This window comes from Bufo gargarizans, chromosome 5, assembly GCF_014858855.1.
Source record: "Bufo gargarizans isolate SCDJY-AF-19 chromosome 5, ASM1485885v1, whole genome shotgun sequence".
Taxonomy (NCBI): domain Eukaryota; kingdom Metazoa; phylum Chordata; class Amphibia; order Anura; family Bufonidae; genus Bufo; species Bufo gargarizans.
The window spans coordinates 480,807,884-480,830,997 of record NC_058084.1 but is presented as its reverse complement, the minus strand read 5'-3'; the positions used below and the strand labels follow the sequence as shown (position 1 = coordinate 480,830,997).

Genomic DNA, 23,114 nt, shown 5'->3' with positions numbered 1-23,114 from the left:
CCTCAGACCACTACATATATCTTCTGTGTGTTGTGTTATATCTAGTGTGGCCTTAAGGCGATCAAACATATAATTTAATCTTGTGCTATCTTGTATCTCGATCACGAATCCCCACGTTCGTGTTTCGGCCTAGTAATACGCTACCGCGGGTTGGTTTCTCACCCTATATAATCCCGTTAGCGGACAGGGCTTATATCAAACGAGAAGCTGGTGGCAGATACCTGAGCTGAGACAGCGCTGTTTCGCTGCGGCAGTGACCAGGCTCTCTCAGCTTGTTGCCTCTCTGTGCCCGCGTGGACAAGAGGTATCTGTGTAAACTGTACCAAGCTGACCTTACCCGCTCCTCTGGAGGGCGTAACGTCACGCTTTTGGTAACAAGTGACCATACCGTGTCTCGTGAGCTCGACGTAGGTGACGTCAAGCGGGTACGAGGCATGGTATTCGTCACAGTTATATTGCACTGTATAGTGCCCCAGTACTTATAATGCACCCCTGTAGTGCCCCCCAGTAGTCATAATGCCTCCTATATTGCCCTGGTACCTATAATACCCCCTGTTTTGACCCAGTACTTATAAAGTCCTCTACAGTGCCGACTTCTTCCCCCCCAATAATATGTTCCCTTGAAGTGACAGAAAAAAAGCCCTGCTCCATGTTCCTGCACGCCTCTTCCGACCTGAGTTGCTCGTGTCTCGTTGCAGGCGGTGACAATGATAATGTCATTGCTTTGTGACTGCCTGCGCCACCTCATAGGCTTCAGGCCTAGTTTTCTGTGGCCTATAAAAGTGATTTATGGTGGGACTGGGAACCATTTGCTCCTGTGGCCCGTCGCACTATTCAACTGTATTGCCATGTTTTGGCCTGGCGGCCATTCTGCAGTGGGCGCATCCACTCTGGCACCAGTCCATTTGCCTATGTTCCCTGATACATACTTAAAGGGGATCCCTAGATATTGCTCAGGCGGGTGGCGCAGGATCCTGAAACAGCTGTCTACAGATACACCGCTCCATTTGGAGTAATTTGACTGGCATATGTTATCTCTTCAGCATGCAATATCCTACTATGGTTATCCATTACCATAAGATTATAGGCCAGGTGTGCATGTGGGGTCCCTGGGATTAGGCCCCCAAGAGCATATGTAGCATTCGAAAAGTCTTCAGATCCTTTCACTTTCCTCACATTTTGTTATCTTGCTCCTTGTGCTATCAGTTCCCCCATCGTTCTGCCCTCAGTCCCCATAATGAGAAAGTGAGAAAGTCTTCAGCCCCTTAACTCGGGACATAAGTCTTCAGCCCCTTTACTCGGGACATAAGTCTTCAGCCCCTTAACTCGGGACATAAGCCTTCAGCCCCTTAACTCGGGACATAAGCCTTCAGCCCCTTAACTTGGGACATAAGTCTTCAGCCCCTTAACTTGGGACATAAATCTTCAGCCCCTTTACTTGGGACATAAATCTTCAGCCCCTTTACTTGGGACATAAGTCTTCAGCTCCTTTACTTAGGACTTAGCTGAAGCCACTTTTGGCAGTGATGCCAGTCTTCAGTCTCCGTTCTCTGCAGATCCTCTCCAGCTCTGTCAGGTTGGATGGGGGCCGTCAGTGGACAGCCATTTTAAGGTCTCTCCAGAGATGTTCTATTGGGTTCACAGCTCTGGCTGGACGCATCAAGGACATTCCCAGAGTTGTCCCTAAGCCACTCCTGTGTTGTCTTGACTGTGTGCTTAGGGTCACGGTCTTGTTGGAAGGTGAACCTTCAGCCCAGTCTAATGTCCAGAGCTCTGGATCAGGTTCTCATTAAGAATATCTCTGTACTTTGCTCCATTTAGCTTTCCATCCACCATGGCCAGTCTCCCTGCTCCACCCCCAGTGATGCAGCCACCCCCATGCTTCACTATAGGGATGGTATTCAGCAGGTGATGAGCGGTGCCTGGTTTCCTCCAAACATAATGCTGCCACCCCCATGCTTCACTGTAGGGATGATATTGATAGGTGATGAGCGGTGCCTGGTTTCCTACAGACATGACGCTTAGAACTGAGACCAGAAAGTCTTGTTTCTCACAGTCTGAGAGTCCTTCAGGGGCTTTTCTACAAACTCTAGGCAGCTTTCATGGCATTTTATTAAGGAGAGGCTTCTTTCTGGCCGCTCTGCCATAAAGCCCAGATTGGTAAAGGCTGCACTGATGGTCGACCTTCTGGAAGTTTCTCCCATCTGCATACAAGATCTGTGGAGCTCAGCCAATGTGACCATTGGGTTCTTGGTCACTTCTCTTACCAGGGTCCTTCTCCCCCAGTTACTTAGTCCTGTTTGTTCTTCTTCCATGTAAGAATTATGGAGACCACTGTGCTCTTGGGAACTTTCAGTGCAACTTTCTGTTCCTCCATGCAATCCTGTCTCTGAGCTCTACATGCAGTTATTTCCTCCTCTTGGCTTGGTTTTTGCTCTGATGCATCGTCAGTTGTGAGATCTTATATAGACAGGGCTGTGTCTCTCCAAATCATGTCCGATCCACTGAATTTACCACAAATTACTCCAATCAAGGTGTAGAACATCTCAGAGATAATCCAGAGAAACTGGAGGCCCCAGATCTTAAAGGCAAGTGTCATAGCAGAGGAGCTGAATACTTATGTCCAGGATAAATTTTATTTTTTTATTTTTAATAAATTTGCAAAAATGTCTCAAATTCTGTTATCTCTTTCTCATTATGGGGGACTTAAGTCAGAACGATGGGGAAACTTATAGCACCAGGAGCGAGAGAACAAAATGTGGAAAAACTGTAAGTGTCTGAAGACTTTCCAGATGCACTGTATATACCAGCAGCAGTTGTCCCATTAAAGGACCAGGCTGTAATAATGAGAAGGGGGTGGACAATCCCATTCCATCATCCATGACAGAGGCGTGTACGTCTTGTATAATGGAGCTCAGTCCGCACCCCTGTCCCTGCCTACTTGCCTCACAAGTCCTAGTAGTGAAAAGGGACAACTGGTTGACAAACCTTCAACTAGGATAAGTGCAGGGAAGACGGACAAACATACAATAGAGCAGTCAAACGAGCCGAATCAAAACCTGGAGAGCAGCAAGGTACCAGAGGAGCAAGCAGAGGATCGTCAGGAGGAAGCCGAAGTCAGAACCAGGAGGGAACGCCAAGACCAAGTGATGAGACGGACGGAAGTCTAACACGAGCAGGAGACAAACAAACCAGGTAAGTAATCGCAGGAAGGACCTCAATAACAGGCAATCTGTGGCCCGTCTTACACCAACATGTGTCCCAGAACATCACCCGTGCCCTGATGCTACATTTCCCTGACCGCACACGGGGGGGAATGTGGTGGAGGCCGGGAGTGAGTCGTACCCTGGGATGGCACAGGTGCTACCCACGCCCAGGATTGCGGGCCCTACATCCATCAGGGTCTCCGCAAGCAGCTATGTTACTGGCTCCAACCCCCACTTCTCCTCCTCTTCTGCCTCGTCCTCCTCCACTTCCACCTCCAGCAGTCGGTAGCTGGAAGCAGTGTAGCACTGCTGTGGGTAAGCATCAACAGGCCGTGCTGAAGCTGATCTGCTTAGGGGACAAACAGCACACCGCCGCAGAGCTGTGGCAGGGGATAAGGGACCAGACTTAGCTGTGGCTCTCGCCAATCAACCTAGAGCCAGGCATGGTTGTGTCTGAAAATGGCCGTAACTTGGTGGTGGCTTTGGAGCTCGGCAACCTGACACACATCCCATGCCTAGCCCACGTCTTCATCTTAGTGGTTCAGCGGTTTATCAAAGCATACCCCAATTTGCCAGAGCTACTAGTGAAGGCACGCCGCGTGTGTGCCCATTTCCGCAAGTCGTCCACAGCTTCAGCCGGTCTGTCAAAGCTGCAGCAGCGCTTGCGGCTTCCAGCTCACCGACTGTTATGCGACGTGAGTACACGCTGGAACTCTACGTTCCACATGTTGGCCAGGCTTTGTGGGCAGCAGTGGAATACCAGCTGCAACATGGTCATTGCCTTTCGAGCCAACTGCCACTATTCACAAGCGAGGAGTGGGCATTGATGTCAGACCTCTGTGAGGTTTTAAAAAACTTTGAAGAATCCACACAGATGGTGAGTGGTGATAACGCTATTATCAGAGTCACCATCCCACTGCTGTGTCTACTGAAACGATCGCTGCTCACAATTAAGGACGACGCTCTGAATGTGGCAGACAAGGAACTAGGGGAGGACATTACACAGGGTGATACACAGACCACCCACAGTTTGTCTTTTCAGCTCGAATTGGACCGTGAAGAGGAGGAGGAGGAAGAGGAGGTGGAGACTGTTGCCTCTGCTACAGAGGGTAGTACCCATGGAACTTTAATTCCATCTGTTCAGCGTGGATGGGCCGAAGAGGAGGAGGAGGAAGAGGAGATGGAGACTGTTGCCTCTGCTACAGAGGCTAGTACCCATGAACTTTAATTACATCTGTTCAGCGTGAATGGGCTGAAGAGGAGGAGGAAGAGGAGATGGAGAGTCATCCTCCTGATGTCGACATCTTGCCTGTTGGTACTCTGGCACACATGGCTGACTTCATGTTAGGCTGCCTTACCCGCGACCCTCGCGTTATACGCATTTTAGATAACACGGATTACTGGTTGTTCACCCTTCTCGACCCCCGCTACAAAGAAAACTTCTCATCTCTCATTCCTGTGGTGAAGAGGACGAGTAAAATGGTGCAATACCAGAAGGTACTTGTTGAGAGATTGCTCCAGAATTTTCCATCTGACAACGCTGGCGGCAGAGTACGTAGTTCCTTGGGCAACCGGGGAAGGGAGACAAGGGGAACACACAGCAGTTCCAACAAAGGCAAGGCAACACTCTCCAAGGCATGGGACACTTTCATGACACCCCGCCAGCAACCTCACCCTGAAGCACGGCCTAGTGGTACAAGGAGGGAAACGTTTTGGAAAATGGTGAAGGAGTACATAGCAGACCGTGTCAGCGTCCTCAATGATCCCACAGTGCCCTACAACTACTGGGTGTCCAAGCTGGACATGTGGCACGAACTTGCGCTCTACGCCTTGGAGGTACTGGCCTGCCCTGCCGCCAGCGTTTTGTCTGAGCATGTATTTAGTGATGCTGGTGGCATTATAACAGATAAGCGTATCCGCTTGTCCACTGGCAATGCTGACAGGTTGACTCAGATAATAATGAACAAGGCCTGAATTGCCCCTGACTTCTCCACTCCACTAGAGGAACGCTGAGCTAATGAGGAACAAACACGCAATTTAAATGTATGCTTTAGGCCTCATGCATATGATACATTTGCGTCCGCAAATTGTCGGATGCGGCATCCGTTTTTTTGGGAGGATCCGTTTTTTTCCACAGATCCCTTGTAATAAATGCCTATCCTTGTCCGCAAATGTGAAAAAAGTAGGACATGCACAATTTTTTTTTGCTGAAGGGAAACACGGACAACGGACGTGGAACACAAACGGATGAACTATCAGCATTTCTTTCCTGACCCATTGAAATGAATGGGTCACCTTCATATCCGCAAAAAAAACTGAACGGGGGCCGAGAAAAACAACAAAAACCAACTGCCGTGTGCATGAGGCCTTACAATGTACTCAATCCACAAGATTCAGATGCACCCTTTTCACATCCAATATATGTTTGAATCTTGTTTACTCATCCTCCTCCTCCTCCTGTTCCATACAGTATACAGTATATATGCCCTCACTCCAATGTTTCATACGTCTGCTTAGCTGTAGGCCCTCACTACAATGTTTCATACGGTCTGCTCACCTGTAAGCCCTCACTACAATGTTTCATACGGTCTGCTCACCTGTAGGCCCTCACTACAATGTTTTATGGGGTTTGCTCACCTTCAGGCCCTCACCTCCAATGTTTCATACGGTATGCTCACCTGTAGGCCCTCACTACAATGTTTTATGGGGTTTGCTCACCTTCAGGCCTTCACCTTCAATGTTTCATACAGTCTGCTCAGCTGTAGGCCCTCACCTCCAATGTTTCATACGGTCTGTTCCCCTGTAGGCCCTCACTACAATGTTTTATGGGGTTTGCTCACCTTCAAGCCTTCACCTCCAATGTTTCTTATTGTTTGCTCAGCTGTAGGCCCTCACTACAATGTTTTATGGGGGTTGCTCACCTTCAAGCCTTCACATCCAAAGTTTCATACGTCTGCTCAGCTGTAGGCCCTCACTACAATGTTTTATGGGGTTTGCTCACCTTCAGGTCCTCACCTCCAATGTTTCATACGGTCTGCTCACCTGTAGGCCCTCACCTCCAATGTTTCATACGGTCTGCTCAGCTGTAGGCCCTCACTACAATGTTTTATGGGGTTTGCTCACCTTCAGGCCCTCACCTCCAATGTTTCATATGGTCTGCTCACCTGTAGGCCTGTCACAGATGTTGTAGGGGAGAACACCAAAAGACAACAAGAAGGAAGGGAAAAGACACTAGGCCTCACCGCTAGGGAAGGAAAAGGGTCACCACCTATAAAACCCTGCTCCTGGCCCTAACTCCTATCTGTATGGGCACCTCTCGATGGTAGAGATGCCCATACACAGGAACCTAAAAAACCCTGGTGGCCCTCAGATGCCCTAATAGTAATGACAGGGCAGAGACAACCCACTCCTTCCCTGGTGAAGGAACCAGCGTCTCGCTGAGGCCACGTAAACAACAAAGGGGGGGGGGATACAAAACACAACAAGCGGAACACTTAACTTCTGAGGCTGATGGAGGATGGACGAACAGGACTTCACCACAAACCACACTCCAAAAACCAAATGAAGCTATCCAGAGCAAGGAGTGATGGGTAAAGTCAGACTAAATAGGGGGAGGTGAAGGTCACATGATCCACACCTGAACAGGGGGTGTGGACATACCAGCAACACACAGACAAAGTGAAACCAAAAGAGGCTGTCAGATCACTAATGTGCAGATATTCTTTTAGACCTTCTCAAACCTGTCACCGGCGTGACAAGGCCCTAACAACAATGTTTTATGGGGTTCGCTCACCTTCAGGCCCTCACCTCCAATGTTTTCCAGGGTCAGGTCACCAGCAGGCCCTCAACCATAATGTTTAAGAGGGTCAGCTGAGCAGCAGGCCCTCATCTGTAATGTTTTAGAGGGTAACCAGCAGGCCCTTGCTCCTAATGTTTTTTGAGGGTCAGCAGCAGGCTATTATTAATAATTTTTAAAGGGTGTGTATGATGCCCTCCTTTTATGTGTAATAAAAGGTGTATTGGAGTGCCTGTTCCTTGTAATTTTTGGCAGCCCTTTCACTTAGTGCATAGGCTGTATGAGTGTAGGAGTCCCACTACCTGAACAATTGTAGCACCATGTGAATGAGGCCCTCCTTTATGTGATATACAGGTTGTATCTCTTTTTCCTTGTAATTTTTGGCAGCACTTACACTATATATGCAATTGAATCTACAGGAAAGAATGTTTCCTAACAATTTTTCCTCTAAAAAGGATTTTTTTTTGTGGGGGCGGGGTTTTGGGCGTTTTTTTGTCAGTCTGTAAAAGTGGCGTACAACTCGGACAACATGATTCCCAGCAGCGACATTGGTGTCCAAGATGCATCCAGACATGGTCCCCCTGCTGTTCCTGATCTATTTCAGAGGTGTTTCCATCACTTTCAGACCTTTTCCTATGAACCAGGCACCCTCCCCTCATCCGAGCAGGGGGTGCCTGGTCGCCTCCCAACGACTTCCATTATACTCGGGTACTCGGCCGAGCGCACGAATATCGCGATGTGTTCGGACCAAACACACGAACACTTTGGTGCTCGATCATCACTATACTTAACCCACAACTGTTGAGACGTATGACCTGAGAAAGTGTTCCACAGACTGATTAGGTCATTCCATCTGCCCGTTACTCTCAGGATGATAGGCAGACGAGAAAAACAATGAAATTTCCCCAAAATCTAGACACAAACTGGACCCCCTATCCGATACAATGTTTTGGGGAATACCGTGCAAACGTACAATTTGTTCTACAAATACAGCGGCCAGAGTCTTAGCATTAGGAAGCTTTGCAAGAGGAACAAAATGTACCATCTTGCTGAACCTATCGACCACTACCCAAACCACAGTTTTACCCTCCGCAGGTGGCAGGTTCATGATGAAATCCATCGAAATATGAGACCAGGGTCTACTGGGAATGGGTAGGGGTCGCAAGTCAACAGCAGGGCGAGTTCTAGGGGTTTTAGACTTGGCACAAACCTCGCAGACCGACACATAGGACTTGACATCCTTGACTAGGGTGGGCCACCAGTAAGACCTTCATACCAGCTCTTTAGTACTCTCGATACCAGGATGTCCACACAAAACAGAGTCATTACACTCACCCAACAGCCGGAGACGGAATTGTTGGAGGACATCTGTTGGTGTGGGTGCCGGGGCCAGATGTTGTTCTGCCTTTATAAGAGCCGTAAGGTCTTGGGACACGGCTGCAAAAAAGACATAAGCTGGCAGTATGGTTTCAGGCGGTCCGTCCGTAGGCTGAAACGCACAAAAACTCAGAGATAAGGCATCGGCCTTCACGTTCTTACTTCCTGGCCTGAAAGTGATAGAGAAATTAAAACGTGTAAAAAACAGCGCCCATCTGGCTTGACGGGGATTCAACCTCTTTGCAGACTCAAGAAGATTTTTGTGATTGGTGACAACGGTGACACATGTTTAGCCCCTTCAAGAAAATGCCTCCACTCCTTAAACGGCCATTTAATGGCCAGCAATTCCCGATTCCCCACGTCATAAGTTCTCTCGGTGGGAGAAAATTTTCTGGGAAAGAAGGCGCAAGGCCTTAAATTGGTAAGAGTAGAAGGGCCTTGTGAGAGGACCGTCCCTACTCCGTCCTCGGAGGCATCCACCTCCACAATGAAAGGTCTCTCTTGATCCGGCTGAATCAAAACAGGAGCGCTACTGAAGGCCTTTTTAAGAGTTTCAAATGCTTCAGTAGTTTCAACAGACCAGTTCTCCAGGTTCGCCCCTTTTTTAATGAGGTCGGTCAAGGGTCTAGCAATTACCGAAAAATTCTTTATAAATCTGCGGAAATAATTAGCGAACCCCAAAAAACGTTGTAAGGCCTTTAAGGACGATGGCCTTACCCAATCCATAATAGCTAATAGCTTGCTAGGATCCATTTTAAAAGTGTGAGGAGTGAGAACATAGAGAACATACCCGAGATATAATATTTCTTGTACCCCAAAAATACATTTCTCTTGTTTGCCAGATAATTGATTCTTCCTCAAAATCTCCAATACTTGTTTAGCATGAAACACTTGACTTTCAAGGTCAGGGGAAAAATTCTAAACATCATCAAGGTAAACAATCAGAAATTTACCCAAGAATTCTCTGAAAATATCATTCATAAAATTTTGGAACACCGCTGGCACATTGCTGAGTCCAAAAGGCATTACAAGATATTCGAAGTGTCCAGCTGGAGTATTGAAAGCTGTCTTCCACTCGTCTTCATCCTTAGGTCGAATTAAGTTATATGCCCCCTTCAAATCAATTTTAGAGAACCAGGAAGCCCCCTGTACCTGATTAAACAAATCAAGAATCAATGGGAGGGAGTATTGATTAATAATCGTAATCTTATTTAATGCCCGATAATCGATGCAAAGTCTGAGGCCTCCATCCTTCTTTTTAACAAAGAAAAATCCCGTCCCTATAGGATGGAAAAAAACAAAATGTAGCAGCACAACGACTAAGATATATATATACCGTTCCTTTATGTTGTGGTGCCAGCCGTGTTGGAAGCCAGTCTGAAGCTCCCCGTAAACAGACTTTGTAGGAAAACTGCAGCACTCTCTTGTCTTCAATGTCCAAAAATGTTTATTCACCAATACAATGCGACGTTTCGACCGGTATAGTCTTTCTCATGGCTTGAGAAAGACCATATCGGTTGAAACGCCGCCCCCCATAGGAGATACAGACGGCCTAATGTGCCCCTTACTGAGAATCTCCTTGACATAATCCTCCATGGCCTTGCGTTCAGGCCTAGAAAAATTATTGATGCGTCCTTTGGGAAACCTGGCACCCTCTACCATTTCAATGGCGCAATTTTAAGACCTATGGGGTGGTAAAGACTCGGGGTCAGATGAGGAGAACACATCCATATGTTCCTTTATGACTAGAGGCAATGTATCGGATTCTGCTGAGACCCCCGCTTGCACCACAGACAAGCACGAGTCGCATTTAGACCCCCATTTCACCAGTTCTCCCTTGGTCCAGTCAATAATGGGATTATGTAACTGGAGTGAAGGAGTGAAGGCATCCCCAGTACTTTCTCTACTGGTAAGTTTTCAAGAACTAACAGGGAGCATATTTCGGAGTGACACCCCCCCCCCCCCGCCCCCACAGTCAAGGGTATCTCAGGGGTGAAATGCTTCACGGTACCACCCACCAGGGGGGTGTAATCGATCGCCATGATGTGGATGGGAGTCGGTAGTGTCAAAATCGGAATGCCCGACCGTAGTGCAAATTTATGATCAATAAAGTTGGCCTCAGAACCAGAGTTGATAAAAGCATTACCAGAACATTTGTTATTACCCATGGAGATAGTAATAGGTACTAATACCTTACTCTTGACCATGTTTAGATATACCCGGTACTTAGGCTCCCCCGTCTTGGTCGATTTAACGGAGGAAGGCTTCTTGGAGCACTGATTAATCCAATGGTCTGAGTCTCCACAATAGAAACAAGCCCCACGTCGGCGGCGCTGATATCTACGAGTCATCCCGACCTGAATGGGTTCCTCAGAAGAAATATAGGCTCATAGGACAGACCTCTGGCTGGACCGTCTCCTGGGGAAAGAGCAAACATTCCTGCCGTCTCTCCCTAACACGTCTGTCAAGTCCAACGGCGAGTGTCATAGTCTCTTCCAATGTCTCAGGAAGCTGATAGTTGACTAATAGGTCTCCAAGATTCTCGGACAAGCCTGACCTGAACTGGCTTTTAAGGGCTGGTTCATTCCAACCCGAGGGGACACACCATCTTCTGAACTGGGTGCAATATTCTTCTGCAGGTTGATCCCCCTGAACCAAAGCTTTAAGAGCGGTTTCAGCTACCATGGCCCTGTCAGGTTCATCATACAAGGTTCCCAGGGCCTGAAAGAACCCCTCGACTGAACCAAGACAACTAGCATCGGAAGGCAAGGAAAAAGCCCAATCCTGGGGTCCCCCTGTAGTCGGGGGAAAACTATGCTCACTCGTTAGCCCCATTGTGGTTGCAATGGGAACGGGCTACGCTGAGCGCGCCCCGGCCGTCCCCGCCTCCACACAGAGCGCACCGTGACACCCATAATGACAGCATCTGCAACGTATCCACGTATTGTTACACGACCTATCTGATAGAAGCTAATGAGATAGTAATGATCCCAGTCTGAGGGCTCCATTCTCTCCAGGGGCTGCCTACAATGCGACGACATGCAGCGCCCCGGCCATGAGCGAATTCAGCAGCACAAAGACATTATGTCAGTAAGAGATCATCGGCACAAGGCAGGAGATAAGGGGTCAGTTAAAAATATCATAGAAAATCATTACAGGATCCATCATCAGTCACTACAGGGCAGGAAAAACATCAGAGGATCCGCCATCAGCCTCTACAGGGAGAAAACATGTTTGTTCCACTTGTCAAAATGGAGCCTGGCGCTGCCCCTCACCGCGTGCGGTCCGGGGGTCCATGTTATCAGAGGAATGTATATGATGACCGCCCGCTCCGTCCTGGATCATTGCTGCGGGTTAATCAGTCATTAGTTGTCATAGACTCCAGGATAAACAGGATCAAAGTGTGACAGGACCGAGCGTCTCCTCCGGGAATCCAGGGACAGTGTCTCTAAAGGCATTTACACCATCCGAGGAGCAGCCGCTAGTCAGGAAGGAGGCGTTCCTTACTGACAGTCGGCTGCTCGTTAGTGGAGGTCCTTACTGACAGTCGTCTGCTCGTTAGTGGAGGTCCTTACTGAAAGTCGGCTGCTCCTTAGTGGAGGTCCTTACTGACAGTCGGCTGCTCATTAGTGGAGGTCCTTACTGACAGTCAGCTGCTCCTTAGTGGAGGTCCTTACTGACAGTCGTCTGCTCATTAGTGGAGGTCCTTACTGACAGTCGGCTGCTCATTAGTGGAGGTCCTTACTGACAGTCAGCTGCTCCTTAGTGGAGGTCCTTACTGACAGTCAGCTGCTCCTTAGTGGAGGTCCTTACTGACAGTCGTCTGCTCCTTAGTGGAGGTCCTTACTGACAGTCGTCTGCTCGTTAGTGGAGGTCCTTACTGACAGTCGTCTGCTCGTTAGTGGAGGTCCTTACTGACAGTCAGCTGCTCCTTAGTGGAGGTCCTTACGGACAGTCGTCTGCTCGTTAGTGGAGGTCCTTACTGACAGTCGGCTGCTTATTAGTGGAGGTCCTTACTGACAGTCGTCTGCTCGTTAGTGGAGGTCCTTACTGACAGTCGGCTGCTCATTAGTGGAGGTCCTTACTGACAGTCGGCTGCTCATTAGTGGAGGTCCTTACTGACAGTCGGCTGCTCCTTAGTGGAGGTCCTTACGGACAGTCGTCTGCTCGTTAGTGGAGGTCCTTACTGACAGTCGGCTGCTCATTAGTGGAGGTCCTTACTGACAGTCGTCTGCTCGTTAGTGGAGGTCCTTACTGACAGTCGGCTGCTCATTAGTGGAGGTCCTTACTGACAGTCGGCTGCTCGTTAGTGGAGGTCCTTACTGACAGTCGTCTGCTTGTTAGTGGAGGTCCTTACTGACAGTCGGCTGCTCATTAGTGGAGGTCCTTACTGACAGTCGTCTGCTCGTTAGTGGAGGTCCTTACTGAAAGTCGGCTGCTCCTTAGTGGAGGTCCTTACTGACAGTCGTCTGCTCGTTAGTGAAGGTCCTTACTGACAGTCGGCTGCTCATTAGTGGAGGTCCTTACTGACAGTCGGCTGCTCATTAGTGGAGGTCCTTACTGACAGTCGGCTGCTCATTAGTGGAGGTCCTTACTGAAAGTCGGCTGCTCCTTAGTGGAGGTCCTTACTGACAGTCGTCTGCTCGTTAGTGAAGGTCCTTACTGACAGTCGTCTGCTCGTTAGTGGAGATCCTTACTGACAGTCGGCTGCTCATTAGTGGAGGTCCTTACTGACAGTCGGCTGCTCATTAGTGGAGGTCCTTACTGACATTCGGCTGCTCGTTAGTGAAGGTTCTTACTGACAGTCAGCTGCTCGTTAGTGGAGATCCTTACTGACAGTCGGTTGCTCGTTAGTGGAGGTCCTTACTGACAGTCGACTGCTCCTTAGTGGAGGTGCTTACTGACAGTCGGCTGCTCGTTAGTGGAGGTGCTTACTGACAGTCGGCTGCTCGTTAGTGGAGGTCCTTACTGACAGTCGGCTGCTCGTTAGTGGAGGTCCTTACTGACAGTCGGCTGCTCGTTAGTGGAGAGCCTTACTGACAGTCGGCTGCTCATTAGTGGAGGTCCTTACTGACAGTCGTCTGCTTGTTAGTGGAGATCCTTACTGACAGTCGGCTTCTCATTAGTGGAGGTCCTTACTGACAGTTGGCTGCTCGTTAGTGGAGGTCCTTACTGACAGTCATCTGCTTGTTAGTGGAGGTCCTTACTGACAGTCGGCTGCTCGTTAGTGGAGGTCCTTACTGACAGTCATCTGCTTGTTAGTGGAGGTCCTTACTGACAGTCGTCTGCTCCTTAGTGGAGGTCCTTACTGACAGTCGTCTGCTCGTTAGTGGAGGTTAAGCATTTACATGCAGCGATCACCTCCACAGTATGAGGATGAGCTATCACTAATGCCATCACTCGTCCTCATAGAGAATCATTACTTCTGGGCAGCAGAGCGTTATTAGACAACGTGATCTGCTGCCCGGGACCATGTGATCATTTCACCCAATAAATGATGCATTTAGCTTGTTCACCGGAGGATCTGCGGCATCTTCAGAAGGGCAGATTATCGGGAACAAGAGTGGGAACATTCATTCCCGCTAATCACCCCGAATATCAGGCCATGTAAATCCAACTTAATCCTGTCCTATGTGATACTGTCTGCTGAGCTGTGTATCTAATCCTATCCTGTGTGATACTGTCTGCTGAGCTGTGTATCTAATCCTATCCTGTGTGATACTGTCTGCTGAGCTGTGTATCTAATCCTATCCTGTGTGATACTGTCTGCTGAGCTGTGTATCTAATCCTATCCTGTGTGATACTGTCTGCTGAGCTGTGTATCTAATCCTGTCCTGTGTGATACTGTCTGCTGAGATGTGTATCTAATCCTCCCCTGTGTGATACTGTCTGCTGAGCTGTGTATCTAATCCTATCCTGTGTGATACTGTCTGCTGAGCTGTGTATCTAATCCTATCCTGTGTGATACTGTCTGCTGAGCTGTGTATCTAATCCTGTCCTGTGTGATACTGCCTGCTGAGCTGTGTATCTAATCCTATCCTGTGTGATACAGTCTGCTGAGCTGTGTATCTAATCCTATCCTGTGTGATACTGCCTGCTGAGCTGTGTATCTAATCCTATCCTGTGTGATACTGTCTGCTGAGCTGTGTATCTAATCCTATCCTGTGTGATACTGCCTGCTGAGCCGTGTATCTAATCCTATCCTGTGTGATACTGCCTGCTGAGCCGTGTATCTAATCCTATCCTGTGTGATACTGTCTGCTGAGCTGTGTATCTAATCCTATCCTGTGTGATACTGTCTGCTGAGCTGTGTATCTAATCCTATCCTGTGTGATACTGTCTGCTGAGCTGTGTATCTAATCCTATCCTGTGCGATACTGTCTGCTGAGCTGTGTATCTAATCCTGTCCTGTGTGATACTGTCTGCTGAGCTGTGTATCTAATCCTATCCTGTGTGATACTGCCTGCTGAGCTGTGTATCTAATCCTATCCTGTGTGATACTGTCTGCTGAGCTGTGTATCTAATCCTATCCTGTGTGATACTGCCTGCTGAGCTGTGTATCTAATCCTATCCTGTGCGATACTGTCTGCTGAGCTGTGTATCTAATCCTATCCTGTGTGATACAGTCTGCTGAGCTGTGTATCTAATCCTATCCTGTGTGATACTGCCTGCTGAGCTGTGTATCTAATCCTATCCTGTGTGATACTGTCTGCTGAGCTGTGTATCTAATCCTATCCTGTGTGATACTGTCTGCTGAGCTGTGTATCTAATCCTATCCTGTGTGATACTGTCTGCTGAGCTGTGTATCTAATCCTATCCTGTGCGATACTGTCTGCTGAGCTGTGTATCTAATCCTATCCTGTGTGATACAGTCTGCTGAGCTGTGTATCTAATCCTATCCTGTGTGATACTGCCTGCTGAGCTGTGTATCTAATCCTATCCTGTGTGATACTGTCTGCTGAGCTGTGTATCTAATCCTATCCTGTGTGATACTGCCTGCTGAGCCGTGTATCTAATCCTATCCTGTGTGATACTGCCTGCTGAGCCGTGTATCTAATCCTATCCTGTGTGATACTGTCTGCTGAGCTGTGTATCTAATCCTATCCTGTGTGATACTGTCTGCTGAGCTGTGTATCTAATCCTATCCTGTGTGATACTGTCTGCTGAGCTGTGTATCTAATCCTATCCTGTGCGATACTGTCTCACAGAAGCACACAGCACTACACTCCCCATCATGTACTGTTGATGGATTTCTCTGCAGACTTTACTGCGGCTGGTGCAGCGGGTGACTCTCTTACAAGCCGCCATCAGACGCTTCATCCAGAACGCGGAGGAGGCGAGAGGATCGTCGTTCTGGGGGGATGTGGGGGTGTCCGGATTTCCATCTCAGGAGAGCGATTATGAGAGTCAGGTCAGTACGAAATACTGGAAAAGACCAGAATGTGCTTCTGCTGTATATATGGTATACGCATCCAGTGTATATATGTGTGTTATCCAGTATATATATATGTGTGTGTGATATTTGGTATATACAGTATATGTACAGTACCGACCAAAAGTTTGGACGCACCTTCTCATTCAAAGAGTTTTCTTTATTTTCATGACTATGACAATTGTAGATTCACACTGAAGGCATCAAAACTATGAAGTAACACATGTGGAATTATATACATAACAAACAAGTGTGAAACAACTGAAAATATGTAATATTCTAGGTTCTTCAAAGTAGCCACCTTTTGCTTTGATTACTGCTTTGCACACTCTTGGCATTCTCTGGATGAGCTTCAAGAGGTAGTCACCTGAAATGGTCTTCCAACAGTCTTGAAGGAGTTCCCAGAGATGCTTAGCACTTGTTGGCCCTTTTGCCTTCACTCTGCGGTCCAGCTCACCCCAAACCATCTCGATTGGGTTCAGGCCCGGTGACTGTGGAGGCCAGGTCATCTGGCGCAGCACCCCATCACTCTCCTTCATGGTCAAATAGCCCTTACACAGCCTGGAGGTGTGTTTGGGGTCATTGTCCTGTTGAAAATAAATGATGGTCCAACTAAACGCAAACCGGATGGAATAGCATGCCGCCGCTAGATGCTGTGGTAGCCATGCTGGTTCATGGAATAAATCCCCAACAGTGTCACCAGCAAAGCACCCCCACACCATCACACCTCCTCCTCCATGCTTCACGGTGGGAACCAGGCATGTAGAGTCCATCCGTTCACCTTTTCTGCGTCACACAAAGACACGGTGATTGGAACCAAAGATCTCAAATTTGGACTCATCAGACCGAGGCACAGATCTCCACTGGTCTAATGTCCATTCCTTGTGTTCTTTAGCCCAAACAAGTCCCTTCTGCTTGTTGCCTGTCCTTAGCAGTGGTTTCCTAGCAGATCTTCTACCATGAAGGCCTGATTCACACAGTCTCCTCTTAACAGTTGTTCTAGAGATGTGTCTGCTGCTAGAACTCTGGGTGGCATTGACCTGGTCTCTAATCTGAGCTGCTGTTAACCTGCGATTCCTGAGGCTGGTGACTCGGATGAACTTATCCTCCGCAGCAGAGGCGACTCTTGGTCTTCCTTTCCTGGGGCGGTCCGCATGTGAGCCAGTTTCTTTGTAGCGCTTGATGGTTTTTGTGACTGCACTTGGGGACACTTTCAAATTTTTTCTTTCTTGCCATAGTACAAATTCTAACAGTCTATTCAGTAGGACTATCAGCTGTGTATCCACCTGACTTCTCCACAACGCAACTGATGGTCCCAACCCCATTTATAGGGCAAGAAATCCCACTTATTAAACCTGACAGGGCACACCTGTGAAGTGAAGACCATTTCAGGTGACAACCTCTTGAAGCTCATCAAGAGAATGCCAAGAGTGTGCAAAGCAGTAATCAAAGCAAAAGGTGGCTACTTTGAAGAACCTAGAATATGACATATTTTCAGTTGTTTCACACTTTTTTGTTATGTATATAATTCCACATGTGTTAATTCATAGTTTTGATGCCTTCAGTGTGAATCTACAATTTTCATAGTCATGAAAATAAAGAAAACTCTTTGAATGAGAAGGTGCGTCCAAACTTTTGGTCTGTACTGTATATGTGTGTTATCCGGTATATACAGTATATATATGTGTGTTATTTCGTATACAGTATATATATGTGTGTTATCTGGTATATACATTATATATATACTGTATATACCGCATAACACACATATACAGGTCCTTCTAAAAAAATTAGCATATTGTGATAAAGTTCATTATTTTCTGTAATGTTCTGATAAACATTAGACTTTCATATATTTTAGATTCATTACACACAACTGAAGTAGTTCAAGCCTTTTATTGTTTTAATATTGATGATTTTGGCCACAGCTCATGAAAACCCAAATTTCCTATCTCCAAAAATTAGCATATTTCATCCGACCAATAAAAGAAAAGTGTTTTTAATACAAAAAAAGTCAACCTTCAAATAATTATGTTCAGTTCTGCACTCAATACTTGGTCGGGAATCCTTTTGCAGAAATGACTGCTTCAATGCGGCGTGGCATGGAGACAATCCGCCTGTGGCACTGCTGAGGGGTTATGGAGGCCCAGGAGGCTTCACTGCAGCGTGGCATGGAGGCAATCAGCCTGTGGCACTGCTGAGGTGTTATGGAGGCCCAGGAGGCTTCAATGCGGCGTGGCATGGAGGCAATCAGCCTGTGGCACTGCTGAGGTGTTATGGAGGCCCAGGATGCTTCACTGCGGCGTGGCATGGAGGCAATCAGTCTGTGGCACTGCTGAGGTGTTATGGAGGCCCAGGATGCTTCAATGCGGCGTGGCATGGAGGCAATCAGCCTGTGGCACTGCTGAGGTGTTATGGAGGCCCAGGATGCTTCAATGCGGCGTGGCATGGAGGCAATCAGCCTGTGGCACTGCTGAGGTGTTATGGAGGCCCAGGATGCTGCGATAGCGGCCTTAAGCTCATCCAGAGTGTTGGGTCTTGCGTCTCTCAACTTTCTCTTCCCAATATCCCACAGATTCTCTATGGGGTTCAGGTCAGGAGAGTTGGCAGGCCAATTGAGCCCAGTAATACCATGGTCAGTAAACCAGTTACCAGTGGTGTTGGCGCTGTGAGCAGGTGCCAGGTCGTGCTGAAAAATGACATCTTCATCTCCATAAAGCTTTTCAGCAGATGGAAGCATGAAGTGCTCCACAATCTCCTGATAGCGGCTGCATTGCCCCTGCCCTTGATAAAACACAGTGGACCAACACCAGCAGCTGACATGGCCCCCAGACCATCACTGACTGTGGGGACTTGACCCTGGACTTCAGGCATTTTGGCATTTCCCTCTCCCCAGTCTTCCTCCAGACTCTGGCACCTTGATTTCCGAATGACATGCAACAGTCCAGTGCTGCTTCTCTGTAGCCCAGGTCAGGCGCTTCTGCCGCTGTTCCTGGGGAATGCGGCACCTGTAGCCCATTTCCTGCACACGCCTGTACACGGGGGCTCTGGATGTTTCTACTCCAGACTCAGTCCACTGCTTCCGCAGGTCCCCCAAGGTCTGGAATCGGTCCTTCTCCACAATCTTCCTCAGGGTCCGGTCACCTCTTCTCGTTGTGCAGCGTTTTCTGCCACACTTTTTCCTTCCCACAGACTTCCCACTGAGGGGCCTTGATACAGCGCTCTGGGAACAGCCTATTCCTTCAGACATGTCTTTCTGTGTCTTACCCTCGTGCTTGAGGGTGTCAATGATGGCCTTCTGGACAGCAGTCAGGTCGGCAGTCTTACCCATGATTGCGGTTTGGAGTAATGAACCAGGCTGGGAGTTTGTAAAAGCCTCAGGAATCTTTTGCAGGTGTTTCGAGTTAATTAGTTGATTCAGATGATTAGGTTAATAGCTCGTTTAGAGAACCTTTTCATGATATGCTAATTTTTTTAGATAGGAATTTGGGTTTTCATGAGCTGTAGCCAAAATCATCAATATTAAAACAATAAAAGGCTTGAGCTACTTCAGTTGTGTGTAATGAATCTAAAATATATGAAAGTCTAATGTTTATCAGTACATTACAGAAAATAATGAACTTTATCACAATATGCTAATTTTTTGAGAAGGACCTGTATATACTGTATATACCGGATAACACACACATATATATATATATACTGTATATACCATATAACACACACATGTATGGGTGTTATCTGGTATATACATTATATATGGGTGTTATCTGGTATATACAGTATATATATATATATATATATATATATATGTGTGTTATGCGGTATATACATTATATATGTGTGTTATGCGGTATATACAGTATATATGTGTGTTATGCGGTATATACAGTATATATATGTGTGTTATGCGGTATATACAGTATATATATGTGTGTGTTATGCGGTATATACATTATATATGTGTGTTATGCGGTATATACAGTATATATATGTGTGTTATGCGGTATATACAGTATATATATGGGTGCTATCTGGTATATACATTATATATGTGTGTTATCCGGTATCCTGTAGCTACAGTGATGAACCTCATGTTTGTACATCATCTTCCTAGGAGGAGGAGAAGAAGAAGAAGGAGACTCTGGAGCTGGCCTTCGATGTGACGTTCTTCAGGACTCAGTATGAGGTGAGGCGTGTGCCATCCAGCAGGGGGCAGTGTGGGGTTCAGGGCATTCTTCACTCAGGGCCTCTGGTCATTCTTGCAGTTCACGTTTCCTGAGAAGGCGATAGCGGTGGCGCTGCAGAGGCCGGAGGATCGCTCGGAGCATGACATCCGCTTCATCCGCAGTATGATGATGGGGATCCTGAGCTTCCGGAGATACAGCACCCAGATGCAGTACATGCTGGCCAGGGTCGTCTATTACAGGAGGTCTGTGTGGGGCGTAGAGGGCGACATACACACTGACCAGATGTTCTAGAGCAGTGATGGCGAACCTGTTCGAGACCGGGTGCCCAAACTGCAGCCCAAAACCCACTTATTTATCGCAAAGTGCCAACACGGCAATGTATCCTGAATACTCCAGTCCAGTATAGTATATTTTCCATCTACTTTATCATTTAAGTATAATGACCTGCCTACATTCAAGGTGCTGTCCGTGCTGTTCATAGCGCGCCCCGCGCTGATGAATGGCTGGTAAAGTCCAGAGTATATTGGTACACCACAGACTTTTTCCAGGGTGCGGGTGCCCACAGAGAGGGCTCTGAGTGCCGCCTCTGGCACCCGTGCCATAGGTTCGCCATCACTGTTCTAGACTATTCTTTGTGAGCTGTGCACTTCTCCTGCTCTTGTTACATTGTATCAGTGCAGGAAAGCAAGCAGAGATATTGAAAATGGCACAGAGTTGATACACAAAGTCTTGTGGGACCCTAACCACCCGATACCTAATTTAAAGGAACTGTTCATAGCGCACGGGGCACAGAAGTATGTTCTAGATTTATGTGTCTCCCACAGGTTCGGGCGTGGACGGGTCATTGTGAGGAAGGGGCATCGGGGCGACAGCTTCTACTTTGTCTTCTCAGGAGTCATCGCTGTGACACAAGATGAGGATGGCAGCAGTGCCCTCCTGGACCCAGAACCCATCCTGCTGCACAAAGGGGCCAGTTTCGGGGTGGGTATTCTGGCTTCCTGTTCTCCTGTGGGCCTAGAACACTGCCCCTATAGCGCCATCTATAGGTATTGAGCCAACCCTGTGGTGAGACCAATTTCTTCCTCCTGGACCCGAGATAGCAGCACAGAGCAGGATCCAGCAGCTTTAACCTCCGACAGTCAGGAGAATATTGGTGGTGGTCGTGGAAGTCCATGATTGGTCACGCCGCAGATGGTTGCAGAGTGAGAACTGCTCCCTGCCTGATAATTAAGGGGGGGGGGGGTCTATCGTGTCTCTGTATCCTATAGGGCATACAGTCAGGGGTTGTCCTCCTTTAGGCACTGACTTGCAGTGTTCTCATCTATAGAAGGTCATCGGGGAGAGTCCAGCCTAGTTGTTAAGGCTCCGTGCTACACCTGGGGTGGTGCCTAGGTTGAAGACCGGAGCCACAGACGCGGCGTACCCTTGGCTTCGGCTGATGGTTGCCTGGGTGTACTCCCGGCTTCGGCTGGGAGTTACCTATTTTGTCTCTGTCCCTTTCAGGAGCCTTCTAACCCGGAGGGACTGGGAAAGTTTATGGGGGGGGGCCTTCTCTTACGGAGAGGGTCTGGGTGCACTTTTTTTGTGTGGCATGCTGCGCAATTTTGTTGCACGGGTGTAGAAAGCATGCTTCTCGGGCTTAAAAAAAGGAAAATCTCCAACTTGTGGCTCTAGAGCTGTTGTAAATCTGCTGGGAGTTGTAGTTTTGCAGCAGCTGGGGATCCAGACATTGGAGATCATTGGCCTAATGCTCCAGTCCTTGAGGTAACATCCGCTGTGGCAGAAGGACAACCATCGCTGCTTTGCAGAAATCAGTCCTATCCTGAGGAGTCAGGAGGGGTAACCAAAGGGGCTGTTTGCCCCACCAGGCTGGGCACCGACATCTTCCTCATGCAGCACAATGTCTTCTCCTCATTGTACAGGACGTGGCGTTACTGAAAGGTGTGAGGAGAAATGCTACGGTCATCTGTATGGAGGAGACAGAGTTCCTGGTGGTGGATCGGGTGGAGTTCTTCCAGAATAAACTGGACCAGGAGCTCCAGAAAGAGCTGCAGTATCGAGTCCAGTTCTTCAGGTAATAGGGATTTGTAGATTGTAAAGAGCGATCACTCCTCCTGTAAAGTGCGGTCGCTCCTCCTGTAAAGTGCGGTCGCTCCGCCTGTAAAGTGCGGTCGCTCCCCCTGTAAAGTGCGGTTGCTCCACATGTAAAGAGCGATTACTCCTCCTGTAAAGAGCGATCACTCCTCCTGTAAAGTGCGGTCGCTCCACCTGTAAAGTGCGGTCTCTCTACCTGTAAAGTGCGGTTACTACATGTAAAGAGCGATTACTCCTCCTGTAAAGAGCGATTACTCCTCCTGTAAAGTGCGGTCGCTCCGCCTTTAAAGTGCGGTTGCTCCACATGTAAAGAGCAATTACTACATGTAAAGAGCGATCACTACATGTAAAGAGCGATCACTCCTCATGTAAAGTGCGGTCGCTCCGCCTGTAAAGTGCGGTCTCTCTACCTTTAAAGTGCGGTCGCTCCGCCTGTAAAGTGCGGTCGCTCCACCTGTAAAGTGTGGTCGCTCTACCTGTAAAGTGCGGTCGCTCCGCCTGTAAAGTGCGGTCCCTCCACCTGTAAAGTGCGGTCCCTCTACCTGTAAAGTGCGGTCCCTCTACCTGTAAAGTGCGGTCGCTCTACCTGTAAAGTGTGGTCGCTCTACCTGTAAAGTGCAGTCGCTCCGCCTGTAAAGTGCGGTCCCTCCACCTGTAAAGTGCGGTCCCTCTACCTGTAAAGTGCAGTCCCTCTACCTGTAAAGTGCGGTCCCTCTACCTGTAAAGTGCGGTCCCTCTACCTGTAAAGTGCGGTCCCTCTACCTGTAAAGTGCGGTCGCTCTACCTGTAAAGTGCGGTCGCTCTACCTGTAAAGTGCGGTCGCTCTGCCTGTAAAGTGCGGTCGCTCCGCCTGTAAAGTGCGGTCCCTCTACCTGTATAGTGCGGTCCCTCTACCTGTAAAGTGCGGTCGCTCCACCTGTAAAGTGCGGTCGCTCCACCTGTAAAGTGCGGTTGCTCCACCTGTAAAGTGCGGTTGCTCCACCTGTAAAGTGCGGTCGCTCCACCTGTAAAGTGCGGTC

At 48.2% G+C, this 23,114-nt stretch overlaps 1 protein-coding gene across 1 annotated transcript in view; it reads left to right on the top strand.

Annotated features, from left to right (window-relative positions):
• Nucleotides 1-23,114, top strand: part of CNBD2 (cyclic nucleotide binding domain containing 2) — a 73,769-nt gene that overhangs the window by 36,372 nt on the left and 14,283 nt on the right. Inside the window, exons 5-9 of the mRNA XM_044295601.1 lie at nucleotides 15,641-15,790; nucleotides 19,929-20,000; nucleotides 20,080-20,243; nucleotides 20,826-20,982; nucleotides 21,924-22,075. Coding sequence (XP_044151536.1) covers nucleotides 15,641-15,790; nucleotides 19,929-20,000; nucleotides 20,080-20,243; nucleotides 20,826-20,982; nucleotides 21,924-22,075 — 695 coding nt within the window. The remainder of the gene's footprint in view (nucleotides 1-15,640; nucleotides 15,791-19,928; nucleotides 20,001-20,079; nucleotides 20,244-20,825; nucleotides 20,983-21,923; nucleotides 22,076-23,114) is intronic.